A 21,078-nucleotide genomic window follows, 5' to 3' on the forward strand; every position below is an offset into this window, starting at 1 on the left:
ACAACCTGTGATACTTCAATTATATAAACAAATATAATGCGGAAAAGAAATAACACAGACACCAGAAATTTTGTTAACGAGAAAACCGCAAATGCAGAAAAACCCCGGGACCTAGTCCAGATTGAACACACACTGTATTAAGCCGCTACAGACACTAGCCTACTCCAAACTAACTTCGGTATGGACTGTAGTGGAACCCCAACCAATCTCACACTGATCCAAGGTACAGTTATGCTCCTACATCTCTGATCCCAGCAGGATGCTACGTACTTGATTCCCTTAGCTAATCTGACCCATAACTAGGAGTTGTTACGATCCAAAGTCGAAGACTTTAATAAACAAATATGCATCACACAGAAAAGTCTATGGAAATAGATAAATCCGTCTCCCACGAATATACCTATGAGTTTTGTTCCGTCTTTTGATAAATCAAGGTGAACAAGAACCAATTGATAATCCAGACTTATATTCCCGAAGAACAAGCTAGTATTATCAATCACCTCACAATAGTCTTAATCGACGCAACGAAAAAAGATATTGTGGAATCACAAACGATGAGACGAAGATGTTTGTGATTACTTTTTATCTTTCCTATCGGAGATAGAAATCTCAAGCCAATTATTACAATTGTACTCGTACGATAGAAACAGCAAGATCAGATCACACAACTACAAGAAAAGTAGTATCGGTTTGGCTTCACAATCCCAATGAAGTCTTTATGTCGTTAACCTGGTTTAGAAGAAGAAACCAAAGGTTAAAGAGAACCGACTCTAGATTAGCACAACTAGTATCACACAGAATGTGTGGGGATTAGGTTTCCCAGTTGCTAGAGTTCTCCCTTATATAGTCTTTCATATCATGGTTTGCAATCAATGTTAGCTTAGTAACAAAGCATTCAACATTCACTGTTAGATGAAAACCTGATTAGATTCAAGCTAATATTTATCAACCGTTAGATCGAAGACATAGCTTGTTATACACAAATGAAATGCACGTTCCTGGGCTTGTTTAACGGTACCCAAACTTGTATATTAGTTGGTTCAAAAATAGTTAACCAAATGTTTAGCCATATGATCACTTTCATATCAACCATATTCTTCTTCACCATAACTAGTTCAAATGACTCAAATGAACTAGTTAGATAGTTGTTCAACTGCAAGGAAATCTTATGTACTACACAAGACACAATTGAAGCAAAAACGATTTGATTCACATGAACCGGTTCATGAACTCTATAGCCAGGGTTGCAATTTCATTCCTTAGTTTATAAATATAAGTTCACTAAACATCGTTTTTAAACATAACCTACTCAATTTCGCGGAGTGGGTTCGCGGACTTATGTTCCCGGATAGAGTTCACATACTCCAGCAGAAATTCTCGGGTTTGAGAACTTCGCCAGTTCGCGGACTTAGCTCACGCGCTTCTCCGGTTCACTTGATCAACAAAGTTCGCAAACTTCGGTTCAAACAATAAGGACTTATACATATATGTGTTTCCACAACAATGCTTATATGCTCCAAATGGTTATATAGTCTAAACTCTCATTTCAATCATTAAAACATTCATAGAGGACGTTATATAGTTGTTATTCACAAACCATTTCTCGTCAGAGCAATTTTCAAAGTGATTGAAACATAACATGAATTTCATCACTAGGTAAAGATGAACTTGGATAAAGCGAAAGCTTTACCAACACATATTTCGAGAAATAGATAGGCGAGGTAAACTCGGCTCGAAATACCAAATGTGTATAATCTAAATCTATATAGAAAAACGACTTTTGTCTCAAGATAGGAGATAAATAGACTTTTGAGTGATAGATAAGTTCAAGTCTCCACATACCTTTTAGTCGATGAAGATCCACCAGTTCCTTGAGTAGTCATTCTTCTTGTATGATGATTGCCATGGAGTTCTTGAGCTAAACTACACTTTCTATCCTAGTCCGAGACCTTATCTATAGTACACTAGAAATCAAGACATATAGTGTTGATCACTAACATTGACAAACATGCTTGAGATAGCAACGCATGCAAGTTCGACCGAGCAATGCTCTAACAACATTGTAATTCCAGCCAAATGAAAAGGTGTGCGAAAAGAAGCATCTAACGAATGATATTAGACAGATAATGAAAGAGTGGATGCAAAGCAGAGTTAGGATTCACTATTTCATGTTGATAGTGAACTTTACACCTGTATTTTCAAATATACCATACAGTTGCGATCATTCCATGTAAAGAAGGAGTCTCTGAACTGAAGTTGATAACAATATATATTGTCCAAGAAGTAATCCAGTCTTGGAGTGTGTTAAATTGTTGAAGATGATGAAGGTGTAGTGGTAAACAAGCTCTCCATATGCAATAGCAAAAGGTCAAGTGAAAAACAAATGATTTATGTCTTCTGCATGATGAGTATTACATAGGAAACAAATATCATCATTAGAATTTATGTGATGTAAATTAACCTTAACAGGTAGTGTGTTATGTATGACTTTCCACATAAAAATATGCAACTTGAATGGAATTTTTAGGTTCCAGAATTTCAGCCAAAAAATCGTGCTGAAGGAAAGAGGTGTTGTTGGAGAGTTAATAATGCATAAATGGCGATAAGTTGAAGCAATTGAGTATATACCAGTTGAAGTCAGAGGACATATTAATTTATCATGTGATTGCAGATTTAAGGGGATACTTAATATAGAGTGCACATGGAGAGGAGTGAATAGTTGTCGAAGAAGTGGAATATTCCATTCGGTCGTACCTGAAATGATAAGTTGGGATACCCATTGAATATCATTAGTGTTAAGATCATTCCAAGAAAGTAAAGTTGTTGTTTCACTTGGGATCCAATTTTGCTTCCATATATTAATGGTTAAGACATCACCCACTTGCCACTTATTAAACTGCTGAACAATCTGAATACCATGCATAATGCTCTGCCAAATCCAACTAGAGCTTTTGTTATCAGAGGGAGGTTCATGTTTGAGATCATGATAAGGAAAATATTTTGACTTTAACAGTTGTACATAAGAATCATCTGGGTTATGAATAATGTTCCATGCTAACTTTTTTAACATAGCATAGTTGTAATAATGTAGATGTTTTAGTGCTAATCCCCCTAGTCTTTTAGGCATGTTTATTTTGGACCAAGAAATAAAGTGTCTATTTTGATGGTTCAAAGAACTGTTCCACCAGTAATTCCTCTGAAGTTGATCCATTTGATGTATAACTGTATCTTATAATTTCAGGACTTGCATATGATACATACTCATTATGCTGGGAACTGAATTCAGTTGAGTTGTCTTACCATCTTGGTTGATTATTTTGCTACTCCATCCTTGAAGTTTCACAGACATATGCTCCAAGATAGGCTGGCAGTTTTTTTTCCTTGAACGATGCAGCAATAAGGGTATACCTAGATATTTTTCACCAAAACCCATAATTTTCATATGGAGAATGTTAATGAAATGATTCCTGAGAGAAGGTGCAACATTTTTACTGAAGAAAATGTTTGATTTTTGCAGATTCACTACTTGTCCTGAAGCCTTACTAAACTGATCAATAATTTGTTGGAGGTTTCGTAGATGAGTTAGAGAAGCTTCAAGAAATAATAAACAGTCGTCGGAAAAAAGGGATGACTTACCTCAGGGCTGTTTTTCGCAACTTTGACACCTTTTAAGTTACACTGTAGTATTTGGGATTGAATTATTCTTGAGAAAGCCTCCATAATGATAAGGAAGATATAAGGTGATAACAAATCACCTTGTCGAATTCCTCGTGAAGGAGTGAAAGAAGACGATGGCTTGCCATTGATGAGAAGAGAGAAGCTGGTTGTAGTAACACATTGTTTGACTAGCTGAATCCAATCCTGATGAAAACTAAGATGCAGAAGAATACCAAAAAGAAATGGCCATTCAAGTCTGTCGAAAGATTTCGGCATATCCAACTTGAGGCCAATATAAGAAACTTTTCCTTTTATTTTTTCTTCATTGTATGGATGAGTTCATGTGCAATGATAATATAGTTTTGAATGTGTCTAACAGGTACATAAGCACATTGAGTTGGTGATATGAGATTAGCAAGTAATGGTTTCAATCTGTTGGAAATAATTTTCGAAATAATCTTATAACTAACATTACACAAACTAATAGGTTTGTATTCATTTGGTGTTTACGGATGTAATATTTTAGGTATAAGAACTTGGAATGTTTGATTAATTTCTTGAAGCATGAATTTAGTAGTAAAGAAATGTTGAACCATTGCAATTACCTCAGCACCAACGGTAGGCCAACATTGCTGGTAAAAAGCTGCCTGAAATCCGTCTGCTCCTAGAGATGCCCATGGCTTGATTTGGAAAACCACTTCTTTTATTTCCAGTTCAGTAGGTATTTGGAAAAGAACTTTGTTATCTTCATCTGTAATACAAGGCTGAAACTGAGATAAAATAGAATTGTCAGTTACAGGATTGGTAGTTGTCGAAATAACGGAGAAATGTTGCAGAAGGGTATTTTCAATCTCATCTGACGAATTATGCCAAATACCAAACGAGTCTTGAATTGCATCTATTTGATTTCTTTTCTTATTGTAATTTGCAGTTGAATGAAAGTAGGATATATTCTTATCTGCATCATGAACATGAGTACCAGCTTTTTGCATATAAAAGTCTTTCTGAATCGAGAGCCAATTCTCTAAAGAGTTGGTGAGATTAATAATGATAGGATGAGATAAGGGTAAGTTTAAGCTGGTAAAATGTTGAAGTTATTGATGTTCTAGATTCTATGTTGCCAAAAGATTCTTTTTTCCAAAGCTGAAGTTGTTGTTTGGTATAATGAAGTTTAGAAGTTAGATGGTAAGAAGGAGATCCTAAAAAAGTGTGGTTCTAACTATTATTGATAGTATCAGAGCATGAAGCTTGAGAAAACCAACATCTGTAAAGACGGAAAGGTACCTTTCTAGGCCTAAAATCTCTACAAGTTGATAGTAAAATCGGTGAATGATCTGAAGCAACCGGTGGAATATGCGGAAGAGAAGCTGTAGTATAACTATTCATCCATAATACATTAACCAAAGCTCTTTCTAATCTAGCCGCATTATGAGCATTATCCGTTTTGTGGTTAGACCAAGTTGTAGTAGATCCCGAAAATCCTAAATCAATTAAACCTAAATGTTGAATAATAGGCCAAATTAATCTAGAGTGTCGATGATGAAAGTTGTGAGAACTCTGGATTTCTGAATCATTCAGAGTGATGTTCATATCTCCAATTAAAACCCACGGCAAGTCCACATGAGGTTGCATTTCTTGTAAATATTGCCATTGATGTTGATTTTCAGTTGGGTCATGAGCTCCATACATACAACTTATCAGGATATTAGGATGAGGAGAATGAATATGCAAAATGGCATGGATGTTATGCCTAGTTGTATGCATAATTTCAAGGTCAATACCTAGTTTCCAAGCTAGATAGATACCACCAGACAGACCAACATAAGGTGCATACCAGAAATTAGGATATTTAAATTGTTGTAAGTAAAAATAAAATTTTGAATCCTGCGTTTTGGTTTCCGACAAAAAGAAAATATCTGGATTATATTTATTAATACAAAGTTGAAGGTAATCACGAGCAGAAGGGTTTCCAAACACTTGACAATTCCAAGAAAGGAGTTTCATGTTTATAGAATGGAGAAAGTAGTGTAACAGAAGAAGTAAAATGAAAATGAGAAAACGCAAGTTCCAGACAAAAACAAGTTCAAAAGGAAGAAGAAATACTTGTTGATCAGCATCAGTGAGGTTACGATTAAGAAATCGATTTCTCGCATCCATGTCTAAAGCAGTTGGCTCATAATGAATATGGGGTTATTCCCAACATTGACTTCCTCTCATTGACTCAATTAAAGATTGTTGATCAGGTAGATAGCTTGAGGAGGTTGAGCAGGTACATTCTGATGATGACTAGTAGACGCTTGGTTATTAGTAATCTGGTTTGACTCATCATCCGATAGAACAACAGTATTCATAGTTCTGCTTCTTTTTCGACGAGTAAAAGTATGACACCCAATTCCAAAAGTAGAGTTGATAGGGACCAAAGCAGTATTAGAATGATATGGTGCTCTATCAGCTGGTGCAACTGAGGAATCAGATTGGGAATCTGTAGCAGTAAAATACGAGATATGCATTCCATCTAAAGGACCAAGCTGAACAGTAGTAGGTTCTTTCAAGAAGGATCTTCTTTGAGGACGATGTTGCATAAAAAGATTAGCCAATTCTTGAGGGTTTCTGTCATGTAAAACTACTGGCTCTAAAGCAGGACCAAAATTACGTATAGTTCCTTCCATATGCATTTTCCTATTCTTTCGATCTGCACACAGGCTGGTAACATGAGCTGGGACTTTACATTCCTCACATAATTTTTAAGGTTGTTTCCCAAAAAAAAATAGCCCACGCATCTTGTAAATCCTGCAGTATTGGCAGCATGAATTCCTTTTATCATGGGGGTAGTTACCGGGACCATAACTAGTGCTCTAAATTTGTTGGAAGTAGTAAGGTAAACACCATAAAGCTCAACTACAATAGTTTCTCCCATAATATTACCAAACAGGGTAAGCATTTCTGGGTAGGTAAATTCAGGTAATAGATACTTGTATTCCACTCAAAAAGGTGATGTGTCAAAGTTCAATTTCTGATATGGATAAGAAGGGTGCCAATCTCTAAGAACAATGAGATAACCATCAAAATTCCATGCTCCTCCAAACAAGATAGCATTTTTATCTTCTGTTGTGCATAATCGAATTGCGAAAATATTAGGTTCAAGAGATCTCACCATAAGTTGCCATTGATTATTCCTTTTGAGATGAGGCAAATGAAACGAGCAGCTTTTTTAGCATTTTTCCACAACATGATTCCTGGAGCATAAAGTTTACCAGCCAAACAAATTTTCCAGTCTTTAATACCTTGAGAGAGAGCTGTAGTAGAGTGAGTTACAACTCTTGCCTTTTCTGGATGATCTGCTAAATTGATACCTTCCCTATGGTGAGAGATGTTATTGATGTAATCATACATTGTAAAAAAGTGAAACAAAATTCGCAGAGAAAGATAATTAAAAGGTGATTGAAGAAACCACTTTGAGAGTAGCTAGGTGTAAAGATGATGCCGAGATTTTGATGATAAGTATTTAAGAGTATTGATAAAAGAGCGGGTGAGTAATAGACATGATGAACATGTGTTGTTTGAATTGATGCCATGGTGTGATACCCAAGATTAAAGTTTGTGTAACCATTCTTTAAGTTCCATGTATCAATTGATAATAGAAGTCGAGTAATAAGATAATAAAACTGCACCACTACATATAAGTTAAGCCAACAGACCTTTAACCAATGTAAATTGATCCAACTGATGAAGATAGACATAGATGCAACCTCTGATGCTGACAACCAGGCTTTAAAGCTGCATAACTGTGAAGAAGACAACAAAAAAGACAGGAAATAAATTAAAATAAAAAAACAGGGAATCAAAATTAAACAACAAGAGTAAGAGAAGTAAACCCCAAAATTTGTAAGATTCTAGTACATCAAAAGAAGAGATATTTTGAAATAAACAAATTTACAACCAAAGGATAAGGATGAGGAAATTAGGGTTTAGAAAATTAAAAACAGGTAAAAATTGAATGAAAAAAAACTAGAACGACAAGAGAAGACAGGAAGATTGAATTCGACAGTGACTGACGCGAAACAAGCATGGTTAATAGGATCTAAGAAGGGTTGACAAAGGTTGACTTTTCTCTTGACTTTCGTCTTTAAGGTCAAGAGAAGAACGAATCCCTTACTTTCTTGTGTCATGCCCTTAAGTATTTGAGAATCGAGGTTTTTTTTCCGTTTCCTTGCCATCTCAATCTCAGCGAGACTAATAGTCCCAGAGCGAATCTATAACGTAGCTTACACCAACTTAAGTCAGAGCCAAAAGCACAAAAACACTTCTTTTCCCCCTTATTTTAGACCGTTTTTTTGGGCATCACTCTATTTTGCGGGACCCTTAAATGATTAGATCATATATCTTTTGGTGATAAGGGGAGCCCTAATATATAAAAATGACTAAAATACCCTTTATATAACTTAACTACTAACCTAATTTAACTTAATCTTATCAAGCTAAACTCAAAATATTTCCTTTTATAACTAAAAATATAACTTAACTTAATCAAATATTATATTAAACTGGGAAAAAAATTCCAAAATTTCCCTGTCGGAATTTCATTTTCTTGTCCACTTATTCCAACACAACAAGCTAAAGGCTTAAAACCGAAGTATACATTAAAAGGTATATTTAATTAAAAAGTATTTTAGCGTGAGATCCAAAGCTTCATTCTTCCAAAATACACATTAAAAGGTATTTTTTTTTGACAAACTCCTTGATTTTTATACGTTTTAAATTGATAAATCAAGTAGTAATCTTCAAAATAGGGTTTCAAAATGAAGTTTCAGACCTACGTTCGGATAGGAGATTTGTGAAAAACCATAGTCTAGGTAACCGAACATCACCTTTTGAAGAACACACGAATAACAGTTCGCTTAGGAAATTTTTTTTCTTCTCCCAACCAAAGCTTGTATATGTTAAGCGTGGTATGGTGTTCGGTTTAGTCGATTAATCATACCTCCTAACCGAACTCTAATGTAAACAATATTTCATGGTAACGCGAACTATAAATTTTGTTCTCCTAACCGAACTATAAGTTGTAAACAACATTGTAGCGTTCAGCGACTTATAAATTTTGTTCTCTTAATCGAATCCATAAGTTGTAAATAATATTTGGGGGTCGTCTAACTACAAATTTTGTTTTCCTAAATGAACATTTTTTTTTTGTATCTCATGTTTTACATTTTTATTTAGGCACCGACATAATATAAAGGGAAAGGAAAAAGAAACTTTTTCTTCCAAACCTCCTTTCAAAATAACTAGAGAGGTAAGTGCTAAAGAAATTCTTGATAGGATAACAAATAATCCTGAGCCTGTACACTGGTTGACCAGTGATGACAATACTTTAAAAGGTGATCATAATCCCCTCACCTATATCTTATTTTTCTTTCTATGTTATTATTAACGACGACATTTTTGGGAAAATCAAGAGTAGTAGAGGAGTCCGACAAGGTGATCTGTTGTCCACTCTACTCATTGATATCACAATGAAAGGGTTAAGTAGACTCTTGGTCCTGAGGTACTTGTCCAATTCGGGGTTTTACTTACTTATCTTCAAGATAATGTCACATTTTTAATTGCCGATGATACGATTGTGTTTTAGAAGCTAATTGGGTCCAAGTTTACAATCTATTTTCAGTTCCATGATCTTTTTTTTACTTTTTTGTGCCTGAGATTGTATGATGTTTCGAAGCACTGTCTGGTCTGAAGATAAATAGTTCCAAAACGCTATTGGTGGCAGTTGGCTTGGTGAATGATCTTACTGTGTGGGTTAACAAATTAGGTTGTAAAACAGACACATTTCCAATAAATTACTTGGGACTTCCACTGGGAGTTAAGTTTAAATCAAAGCACATATAGGATCCTATCCTAGAAAGGTTTGACAGAAGGCTTACTTCTTGGTATCAACGATTACTTTCTAAAGGTGGTAGATTGATTCTTGTTAAAGCGGTTCTTTTAGGTTTTCAAATTTATCATATGCCTCTTCTTCAAGATCCCAAGGCTATTATTCAATATCTGGAAAGGAAAATGATGCTTTTTCTTTGGGGCAAAGCGGATGGTGCAAATGGAATGCACTGGGTTGATTAATCGCAGCTTCTAAAACCTTTTGACCACGAAGGTTTAGGTATAAAAAATCTGGAAATAAATCTTGCTCTACTCTCAAAATGGCTTTGAAGTTTCACTAGGGGGAAGGAAATTCTGTGGGTGACTATAATAGTTGTTAAATTCAACATCAATATAGAGAGAATTTGGCACAACTAATCAAATATATGGGTCAAGCTGTTGGATTGTTAAACTTTGGAATTCAAATCGGAAATGATGCAGTTGGTATGACCCCTGCTGTGAGGGTGTTTTCTTGGCCTCATCTTTCCCTTTACTGTTTAAATTATCTACTAATAATGATGGTTCAATCCGAGATTATATTGTTTTCAACTCGCAACTTAACTGGAACTTAAATTTTGAAAGCTTACTCGCGTCTGAAGTTACCATGTCGTGGGAACTTTTAGTGATTCTTGGTAATGATCCAACTCTTTTCTTAACTGATCAGCAAAATATTGTTTGGAAATCGGCACCTTCCAATGGGTTTACAGTAAAGGATTGTTATCTTTGGCTATTAAAAATAAGATTTTAATTGAAGCTATCTACTTCCTCTTTCCCCAACAAATTTGTTTGGTCTTTGAAAATTCTGACTAAAGTCTTTTTATTTATTTGGAAACTGTTACTTGACAAGATTGGTATGTGAGACAACTTTGAGAAGCAAGGGATCTCGATCACAAATATGTGTGGGATTTGCAACGGAACTTATGAATTAATAAATCATTTCTTCTTAGAATGTTTTTATACAAATAAAGTATGGGATGAGATTATACCTTAGCCGGGAGGATGGCTGTGGACAAGGCCTGCGATAATTCTTAACCTTTTGGAGAACTGGAAAGCAAATTTCAGAGGTACGGGAGAAGCAATTGGTCTTTGACGTTACATGCTTTCCTTTGGCTCACTTGGAAGGAACACAACAATAGAATCTTCAATGGTAAGTTTACCAGCTCACACGGATTGACTTGCAAAATTAAGTCAACAGTATATTCCTGGATAAGGGTTTTCTATCCCGAAATGATGATACAATTTAGCATTTGGGTTTCTAGTTGGGATAGTTTATTTGCTTGGAAGCTACCTTGATATGTTTGTATTGTTTTTCATGTTTCTGTATCATTGCAGTTATTCTAAAATCACTTGATTTTGGAACTTCATGTATCCTTTAAACCTTTTTTTTTAATATATCCTTATTTCGAAAAATAACTATGATCCAAGACTGGTTTCCAGAGAAACAGACTTCTCAAGTGTAAACCCTTATTACAATGAAACTGGGGACTACATAGGTCCACCTGAGGAGTTGGAAGAAAAATGTAATGAGAACAAAAAGAGAGGAGTTGATGAGGCTGTAACCGCAAGAATTTAATGAGAAGAAGAAGATATAAGTTGATGATGTTATCTTTCAAAGATCTGTGGGCTATAAAAATCACTCCCAGGCGTGCCTGCACTGCCTGGAAAGTTATGCATAATAGAATTGCTACTGACGACAATATGAAAGTGCAAGGTGCTGATGTTGTTAATTGCTGCAATTTATGCCCCTCTCCTTGCTGTAATGAAACTCAATCCCATCTTTTCTTTCAGTGTGCTTTCGCTAATGCTTTATGGAGCTGGGTTGTGCAGGTGTTTACACATCAGTTGGACTGTGTAGATGTCAATTCACTTTTTACTTCGGTAAGAAGATTTAGAGGTTGGTCTCAATCAAATAATCTTCTCTGGATAGCTACGGTGAGCTGCATATGGATCATTTGGTACTGTCGTAATAGACTAAGGTTTGAGAATTGCTTTACTTATTCAACTCTGGCCATTATCTACTTGAAATCCCTAATTGTTGAATCGAGTAGACATAGTGGTGGTTTCTCTTTTTACACTGCTGCAGACAAGGTCATTCTGGATTTTCCGGGCATTAAAAGACTTCCTCCTAGGCTGCCAAAAGCTATCATCGTTAAATGGCAGCCTCCTCTTCCTGGTTGGATTAAAGCCAACATCGATGGATGTTCTTTGGGTAATCCAGACCCTTCTGGTTGTGGAGTGACTTTTCGAGACTCTAATGGTCTGGTTAAAGGATGCTTGGCTCAAAACTTGAGTTTTAATGATTCTTCTTGCGCCGAGCTTTGGGGAGCTATTCACGCTCTTCGTATAGCCTGTACAAAGAAAATTCAGCGTCTCTGGCTTAAGTGTGACTCTACATTTGTCTTACAGGCTATCAGAAATCCGAATTTGGTCCCCCGGACTATTTCTACTCACTGGCACAATTGCTTAAAATTTACATCTTCTATCCAATTTATGTGTACTCATATTTACCGGGAAGGTAACTCGGTGGCTGACCTTTTAGCCAAGCATGGCGCACTGTCTGAGTCTCGCTGGTGGTTTGAACCTCCAGAATTCACAAGGCAGAATCTCATCATAGATAATTCTGTTTTACCGTTTTACCGCTTTCTTAATATGTAATTTATTTTCTTTTTGTCCTTTCTTTGTTTTTCTTTTCCCTTTGCTTGTGGGAGGTAAGGCCTAGTCCCCCTCTTTCTCTTTTCTGATTTTTTAGTTACCCAGTGTGCCTTTGCCATGGGTAGTTTTTTTTTTTAAAAAAAAAGTTGATAATGTTCTGTGTGAAGACGGAATGGAAGAATTTGATGATACCAAAACCGAAGATGATGACGTCAATGAGATTGACCATTTTTAACGATTTTATGATGTAATTTCTTTCGTTGTTCTTGGGTGCATGTTCTGGTTATTTGGATAGAATTATATAATAAGTGATGAACCTATTGCATTCAGTTTAAATTCTCATGTGATGTCTTTCATTGTTTTGGGGTTTGAAGTTATTTTAAACAATACTATGTAGTAAGTGACGAACCTATATGTTTAAGAAATATTATGTTTATTTTTTTTAGTGTTACTTCACTAGCAATTTGCAATTTATATACTTTATTGTCGATATTATTATCGATGGTAGGGGATTCTTATTATGTTAACGGCAAAAGGAGACGCGTATCAACCGTATGCTTCAAAATAAAATTGATATATTGTTTTCTATTAGATAGATTATTACGTAGGTCAGCGTGAAAATGAAATCCCTAAGCTCAACCTCGTACTGTGCACAGTTTAATTTTGAGTCGGCAATCTTCCCATTTTGAGCTAGGTTCAGTTACTTGCGAATGTTCATTTTTTAACCGAATCTGTGACAATAACAAAATCTGGTGAAATTATGTCAGGTTCGGTTACCTGCGAAAATGGTTACCTTGTCGAACATCTCTCTGGTAATTCAGATTGTTTATTCGTGTAAAAGTTCGGTAAGGTAGAAAATTTTGTCACCTGTGGAATATAAACCTAAGAAGAGTTCGGCTAGAATAGATAGCCGAATTTAATACTCCACTTTTCCTGCTGATTTTAAACAAAAAGTTCGGCTATAAAAACGGTGTGCTCGACCAAACCGAACATTACTCTGTATATCCCAGAAGTTCGGCTGCCTATTCTGAAAATCTGATAGTCGAGCAAAGCAAAAACTCCATTAAAGCTAAGTTAGGATGTCTATTCTATAAAAACAATAGTTGAACTACAGATCTGGTAACCGAACTTGTTTGACTTAGTCGATATAAAAGTTTTCATTTTTAGGAAATTTTGGGCAATTTCAAGCAATAAAAACTAAATTTAAAGTGTACATGAGTATCCGAAACTTCATCCTCTTTGTTTGGCTCGTCAAAACCATCATTTTGAGATTGTGATTGAGTTTTGGGAAGAATATATTCACCATCTAACAAGTCACTTGTTTCTGAACCGTTGTGAAGATTAACGAATACAGATTTTAATGTAGGAGTTGAAGATTCGGATTTCGAGGAGCTGTCACTCGAATCATTCATTAATTTTTTTCAAAAACTGTCCTTCTCATTCTTCTCCTGGTCAATAATACAAACTTATTAATTTCAACACTAGTACTTCGTTTATTATGTTAACTTAAGGGCCATTAACTTATTCGATACGCTAACTAATTTAGAAAAGATATTTTTGCCATTAGGAAAAAATATAGATAAGGGTTGTTTCAAATTACTTCTAAACGACCTAGTAAAACATGGGGAGAATAGTCCCCGCGAAAATGGAATGGTGCCCCAAAAAACGTTATTATTCTAAGTTTTGCCCATAAACATGTTCCAAACATAGGCTTGAGCCTGGTGCAATAACACTGGTAAAGCCCAACTAGCTTGTCAAGCCCGCCCCGCCCCACCACACCACCACCACCACCCACCACCCACCCATGTTGGATTTCTAGTTCAACGACTGGTAATACGATTTTAGGACCTCGATCGGGAGGGTGCTAAAGCTGCATATTCTCGAGCCTGACCCAAGCTACCTGCTCTTCGTGATGAGATGGTGTTGTGACCCAAAAGAAGGCACAACTCTAGTCACATCTGCAGAACGAGTGGGTTGTTCATCAACTGGAACTTGTGAGTTCATAGTTGGTTCTTGCTGAACCATATTGACGTTATATGGCTCATGTGCATGCACTAAGACTTTGCAAATAGAACAACACCTTTCAGGCCACTTATCATTATAAAGATCTAAATTAACTAAGCCATACCCCTTCACCGGAAAATTCACTGCTCTAGGAAGAGTCTCCATGACATTTAGTTTTACAAGAGCAATAAGTGGCCTTCTAGAGTTTACCATCTTCACTAGAGTACCAATATGATTTCCAACCTTTTCTGGAATTCCATGCCTTTGCAAGTGAAAAAGTATACCATTGGAAGTAATCTTGAATTTTTCATACTCCACAGGTACAAGATGTGGAGGAGCAACCTCATCTAATGCCCTAACCATGACATAGTAACCTCCAAAATACCAAGCTCTTCCCGCATTTGATCTTATTTGCATCAGCTGGAGAGCTTAGAGTAACCACATAGTAACTTCAAGATCATAAAGTGGCTGACACACTCCTCCCTTCCATCTATGATGACTTTGTCACAGGTGAATTGGTATGGTGCACACACCTTGATGAGCACCATAAGAGAAAAAAAAAAAAGATCATCCAAACATCAGACAATAATTGCACTGTCGATATGGATCATGTTCCAACCTCTCCAACAATGATAGATTTCTTCCATGGTGGGTGTAATTTAATTCAACGAGTTTGGGGACCAAATTAGGATCAGTGGACATGTAATAGTTTAGAAGGTGTTCAATAAATTGGAACTACAATATTGGTTTGCCTCATCTATGTACAATAAATAACTAGGACCAAAACCATTTTTTCTTTTTCTTTTTTGATGGAAAGGACCAAAACCAAATAACACCATGAAATTGAAGTATGCAGATTCACCGCATTCCACTAATAAGAAGAGAATTGATCACAGTAGAACTAAGAGGACAAACAGATGGGGTGTTCGAGTATTTCAGTAGCACAGACAAAAAGTTTATAACATAGTGATGATAAAGAACAAACGTTACAAAGAGGAAACCATTTATGCCCACTCTCATTTTGAGTATATATTACAAAACCATTTAATACTCCCCGGAGTGACATGATTCCCCTTTACGAAATAAACGGAAACCACAAATAAACTCAACAGTGATTGAGCATTTTGACAGATCACTGACTGGATTACATAAAAACAAACTATTAGTATACTGGTAATTAAGTAGTTATATAGTAGATACGATCTAATTAACCGAAGACACTTAAGATTAATGTAGATCAAGTGAGCCAAGATCATCATCTTCTTCATTTACTTATGGGCACTTTGGTGTTCCTCTGTGGGTCTTCATGTTGTTGTAACAAGGGCAAACGGGCTTGTTACCAGAAAAACCTGGAGGCACACAGGCACATCTCTTGCAGCAGGGCATGCATGATTCCATGCAGAATGGGAAATGGTTCTTTGTCTTGCTACACCTCGTCGAGCATCTCGCTTTGCATTCTATATTGGGTCAAAAAGAAAATCAACAGAGTTTATCAGTCAAAATTAATATCTGAAAGTGAAACCAGTCAAAGGATTAATTATTATTGCCTCAAGGACACAAAAAATAATTATAATATTGAGAGGGGAAAGACTGCAAACAGCCTAAACTTACGGGATGGTTGCACGGTTCCTGGTCCATAATTATTCTGTTTCAAAGAAATTATCAAGAAAATGGTGGACTGTTAATTAAGATTTCAAGAATATGTGAAAAAAAATACCAAATTCCTCAAAGAAAAAAAAGAAAAATGAAAGAAACGTAAAATTAGGGAGATAGAACATACTCCTCTGGCCAAAACCTGCATAACAATGATAAACAAGAAAATTTCAGTTATTATGCTCATCAAAGAAATTTGGAAGAGGGAAAGTAGAATGAACTAATAGCTAGCTAGTGAGATCAAGAACACAAATTTTTTCAAAACTGAAAACATGTGAGTGAGAGATTGCAAGGAATGTACCTGAGTAGATTCGATCATGGAGATGGCAAAGAGTGCCAAAAGTAAAAGAGCCACAAACTTCATCATGCTGGTTGCCATTTTGAATCAAAACAAACGCTAAGAGTTAAAATATCTTCAAATCTTCAAACAGTTCTGAACTGAAACTGATGAAGAAAGAAGAAGAAGAAGAAGAAGAAGAGGATGAAAGTGAAAAAGCTTTTACTGGTTGTTTTGATTCTGAAGAAAAACGTACAGAGACTCTCACTATAAATAGATGTTCGCAGTAGGGTCTTCCTCCTCATGAAATTATTTCTGTTGGGGCCTGGGGGTTTCTCCGATGCAGATAATAACTATTTTTTTATTGTCATTACCGCTTTCCAGACAAAAGTTTCTAGTTGATAGCATACTAGGATATCTTGAAGTCAAAAATACCCCTAAATAATGGATCATATTTACTGATTTGTGCTTAGCCAGGGCCCAGGAGGATTTTGGTTTTACTCTAGTAACACACAGTGGCATGTTTGTATTTTTCTGGTAGTTTTAACTTTTAACCATGGATAAGGGGTTTAAACCAAAAACAGTGGTTATGACTTATGAATGAGAATGAAAAGTTCGTTACATCGTTGGGCTGTGGACCATGTGGGTCCAGGAAACAGAAAGGTCGGCAAATCAGGCACGTTAATCGGAGAGGTTTTTGGAGGATATTTGGCATTTCTATTTTGTGATGAAAAGAATAAAAGATAGAAAGGGGACTAAATTTGTGAAAAGAGAGTAGGCAACTAGGCATCTGAGACTTCTGACATATGCACGTGCTTTCAAACTTGACATTAAAGCGACAGAAATGCGCACCGCGCGCTCAACAATATGGGACCCCCTTTCTCCTTTTCTGAATCTTAATTTTCAACTACCGTAGTCCTCCCACTGTAGTAAAGTGGTTGAGTGATTGAAAGAACAGCAATACTAAAACTGGATGCAATGGAAAATGAAAACGAGAAAACCTGTTTTTGGAATTGCTATAGCTATAGACCATGTGAGGTAGGTTGAACAAAGGCGCATGGTGAATATTGGCGGGGATCGAAATACTATATTTCAGTAAATATATGTGAAATATCAGCCAGTATCAGGGAATATTGGTGAAATATCGGGCATCTCATATAAACAACGAAATTGATATTATCGACGATATCTCGGGTAGGGACGGAGACAACAAGGGACAAATGGGGTCCCAAGATCCCACTTGATTTTGAACTTTGGCTAGAATAGGCTTTATATTTTCGTAATTTTAACGAGTTGCGGGGGCAAACATTGTGATAGAGTTGAAACTTCTATAGCTAATGGGGTCATAGTGCAACTAATACCCGCTTATATCTCGTTTTATCACCTGACTAGCTCTCCTAATTAAACTAAAAACAACGGATGAACCATATATGAGATTCCTTGAGGATGATTTGGGACTTAAAACGTACCGTTTTACATTCCGGGCAACATTTGCAATAGTATTATAGGCATTAGATGGACTGAAGCAAAGTTCTATTATATCACTACCTTGGTAGTAATTAATTTAACTAAGTAAATCAGATTTGCAGCAAGAACTGTACACACCATTTGCTGAATATTTATAGATCTGCATTGAACTGATAAGACTTAAATCAGTGTCATTGCGATATTGTGTAAAGTTGATAACGTTTCTTTTTCTCCTTAATATATAATTTTTCTCTATCTGTTATATTAAGTTTGTTCATTTTGATATTTTTCATTCTATATATCGAGTTAGTAATATTAAGTTAGTAATATTCTAACCGTAATGTATCCAAGAAAAAATTACAAGTCTATTCATGCTTCGGTGGTTTCTGCAAGTATATCTAGTTTTAATACTAGTGCGCGTGGTTTTGTAGTACCTTGAACTAGTTTAGAAAATCATTCGGTAAACGGCACCGAACAAATTTATTTGACCCCACGATCTAAAAGCACCGGCTCCGTCAATGATCTCGGGCCCCGATTAATTACACTGCGGTGAGCACTTTGTTTAGCGTATTGAGAAGCGAAATCATGTATAACAAGTAAACTAATTATTTCATCCCCGGTTATTTAGGATAATCAATTTAGGTTAGATTTTGTCGACGGTCAGAGAATATTTAAAGGGAAAATTAGGCTAAGGCCCAACTCATGGATAACCCATAATATCAGGCCCTTAATTAAAAGAAGTTTAAATCTAGGTCCCGAGTTATTAAAGGACATCCATACCCTTTTATATATTGTCAAGCCCATAATTAAATAAAATTTAAATTTATGCCCAAAATTATTAAATTTAGGCCCGAAATTATTAAAATACAGTGTGAATGTGTAAACAGAAGTTACACATGCATATGACATGCGTATCCAGAAGTTAGACCTCCTTATGTCATGTGTAATGCAAAGTTACATATCAAAAAAATAGACATCAAAAAGAACGCATACAAAAAATACATGTATTATTTTAATATTCATTTACAATAATTTTTTAGTGTGTGTAACTAGAAGTTACACACGCATCTGTCTAGTGTAATTGAGAGTTACACATGCGTCTGATTTGTGCTTTTATGAAGTTTAAATCTTTGCCTTTCCATCTTGTCTTCCTCCCTCCAAAATGCTTGCATATCTGCAACGAAATAAACATCCATGGATTAAGTCGATGAACAAAAAGCAAAATAAAATAAAATAAAATATTATAGAACAATTGTACGGCAAAATTATAGAACAAAGATCACATAAAATACACATGATAACCTATTTTAGCATGAGTAACTGGGAGTTACACATGCATCCGTCATGTGTAATCATCAGTTACACATCCATATAGATGTTTATGCAGAAGTTACACATACAATATGCATGTGTAATGAGCAGTTACACATACATATAGATGTGTATGCCGCAATTACACATCCATGCCTTTTTCAACTTCAAAACTGAAAAAGAACTTTGGTTTGACATTAAAGAGTATGGGATAATATCAAACCTTCAAATGAGCAGAAGATTTTTCCTTTTGGCTCAACAATGTACCCAGCTCCAGTCTCAGCCCATGGGATCTCTTCATGGTTTGTGCAACCAAAGACTGCAAATACCTTCTCCAGTTGACACAACTTAATCGTATGAGCATAGTGAACTTGAACTCATATATATATATATATATATATTTCAACAAGCATGCTTTCGTTGTAAAAGCTACAGAGAGCATTCAAACATATTCTAGCATTATAAATATCCGCATAAATATCCGCAGATTGGTGTGATAAAATCAAAAACACTAAAAAGAGATCAAACCTAGCATGAATTCGCACATTATATAAATTTCTACAATCAGATGAGAAGCACACAAGTTGTAACTGAATCCGCATGAACTTTCCAAGTATTGACATCCACCACACTTGTATCTTCTCATCACCAGTACAACCAACCAGCTGCAAACTAAGAACCACAAGTACCTGCTATTACACTTCCCTGTCCTAAACATGCATCTAAACCAGCAACTCCAACTGCATCTGCACTTCACCAGGACCACTATGAGCACCTGTAACTGCACATCATGACCGACAGCATTGTGCACACCTTCAACAACATTTATCCTACCAGCTACAACTACCACCATGGCTCATATCATCATTCTCTACCAGCATCACTTCCTGTCAAATCCACTGCAACAACAACACACATTGGCAACTCTGCACCTGTTTTCCTAACATGCATCTAGCCTGCAATATTGAGTTCTCAGACTCAGGCCATAACTGACCACATATCAATTCCATCGGAACCTATGTCCTGCAACTGCAACCAACACCAACTGAGTACAAATCTCAGCACCAGCCGCAAGCTTATCCACTGTATGATAGTAAATAGGAACCTATTTATATGCAGTATCTTATAGTTGCAAAATTTATTTAAAAAAAAAATTAACGACAATCTTCTGAACCTTCTGCAATGTTTGAAAATCAGTTCTCAGGTTGAATCTTAAGAAAGAAATAAAACCAAATAAAATCCTCTTCTCCCTAAAAAAGCAATGTACTATGTCTTCTTTTTCTTCTATAAGTTAGCAATGTCACAATTAACCTAAAAACTAACAAGCTATTATCCGTGTTCGATAAAGGTTCAATTTTTTCCTACTGATGTTACCAAATCTTACCTACATACTCTGCACAACAACATCCACATACCGACAAGAACCTTAACTCAGGTAGCTAACTCAGACTATACAAACGAAAAACACTATATGATAACAAAAGACAAGAAACAAACAACGGTTCAGCCATGACAAGTCTCACCTTCCAACCCAAAGGTAGTTTCTCTTTGGTAGGGTGCACTACCTACAAGACCAACATCCAACAAGAATACGAGAATCAGCTAGTACACATAAAATGCATGTGTAAGTTGGACTTACACATGCATATATCATGCATAAGTCGCAGTTACATATGTCACAGGCATGTGTAATAGGCAGTTACACATGCATATGACATGTGTAAGCCGCAGTTACACATAAGTATTATGGCTTGTATACTTGGCATGTATACTATGTTAGCTATAGAAAATCACAACATAACAGACAAACAATACGATTTTGAGCAACAACGACAAAGTTTTATATGATAACCAACGATTCACAGGTTAACAGACAAACAATCTACCTTGCAGGATCCAGAGGGGGGTACAACAAGCATATTCCAATCAATGTCATCAACATATTTCTTTTGTTCTTTATAGACGGCCCTGGCGCTTTTGTACTTAGGTTGGTACCAGACACCACACAAGCCCTTTTGCCTGCAATATCAAACAAGTTGTATGATATTAATATACTATCTGGTATTCCATCCATACGCGTTGACTCACATACTAGCTCAGGTTAAATCGCATACTATCTCAGCACTAAAAACCTATAAGCAAATAAGATA

The 21,078-nt window shown here is 35.9% G+C and overlaps 2 protein-coding genes across 2 annotated transcripts; one reads left to right on the forward strand and one right to left on the reverse strand.

The window, feature by feature from the left end:
• The first annotated feature begins 11,232 nt into the window (after positions 1 to 11,232).
• LOC113315353 lies at positions 11,233 to 12,219 on the forward strand. Its single transcript, XM_026563643.1, has one exon. The coding sequence runs from the start codon at positions 11,233 to 11,235 to the stop codon at positions 12,217 to 12,219; it is 987 nt and encodes a 328-aa protein (XP_026419428.1).
• A 2,932-nt stretch (positions 12,220 to 15,151) lies between these two features.
• Positions 15,152 to 16,404, reverse strand: LOC113318827 (gibberellin-regulated protein 6-like). The gene is made up of 4 exons (XM_026567084.1): positions 16,175 to 16,404; positions 16,001 to 16,015; positions 15,832 to 15,865; positions 15,152 to 15,677 (listed from the first exon to the last, which is right to left on the reverse strand). Exons 1-4 carry the CDS (start codon positions 16,250 to 16,252, stop codon positions 15,493 to 15,495), a joined length of 312 nt encoding a protein of 103 aa, XP_026422869.1. The 5' UTR covers positions 16,253 to 16,404; the 3' UTR covers positions 15,152 to 15,492.
• Positions 16,405 to 21,078: the final 4,674 nt, after the last annotated feature.

This window comes from Papaver somniferum, chromosome 10 (genome assembly GCF_003573695.1).
Source record: "Papaver somniferum cultivar HN1 chromosome 10, ASM357369v1, whole genome shotgun sequence".
NCBI lineage: Eukaryota > Viridiplantae > Streptophyta > Magnoliopsida > Ranunculales > Papaveraceae > Papaver > Papaver somniferum.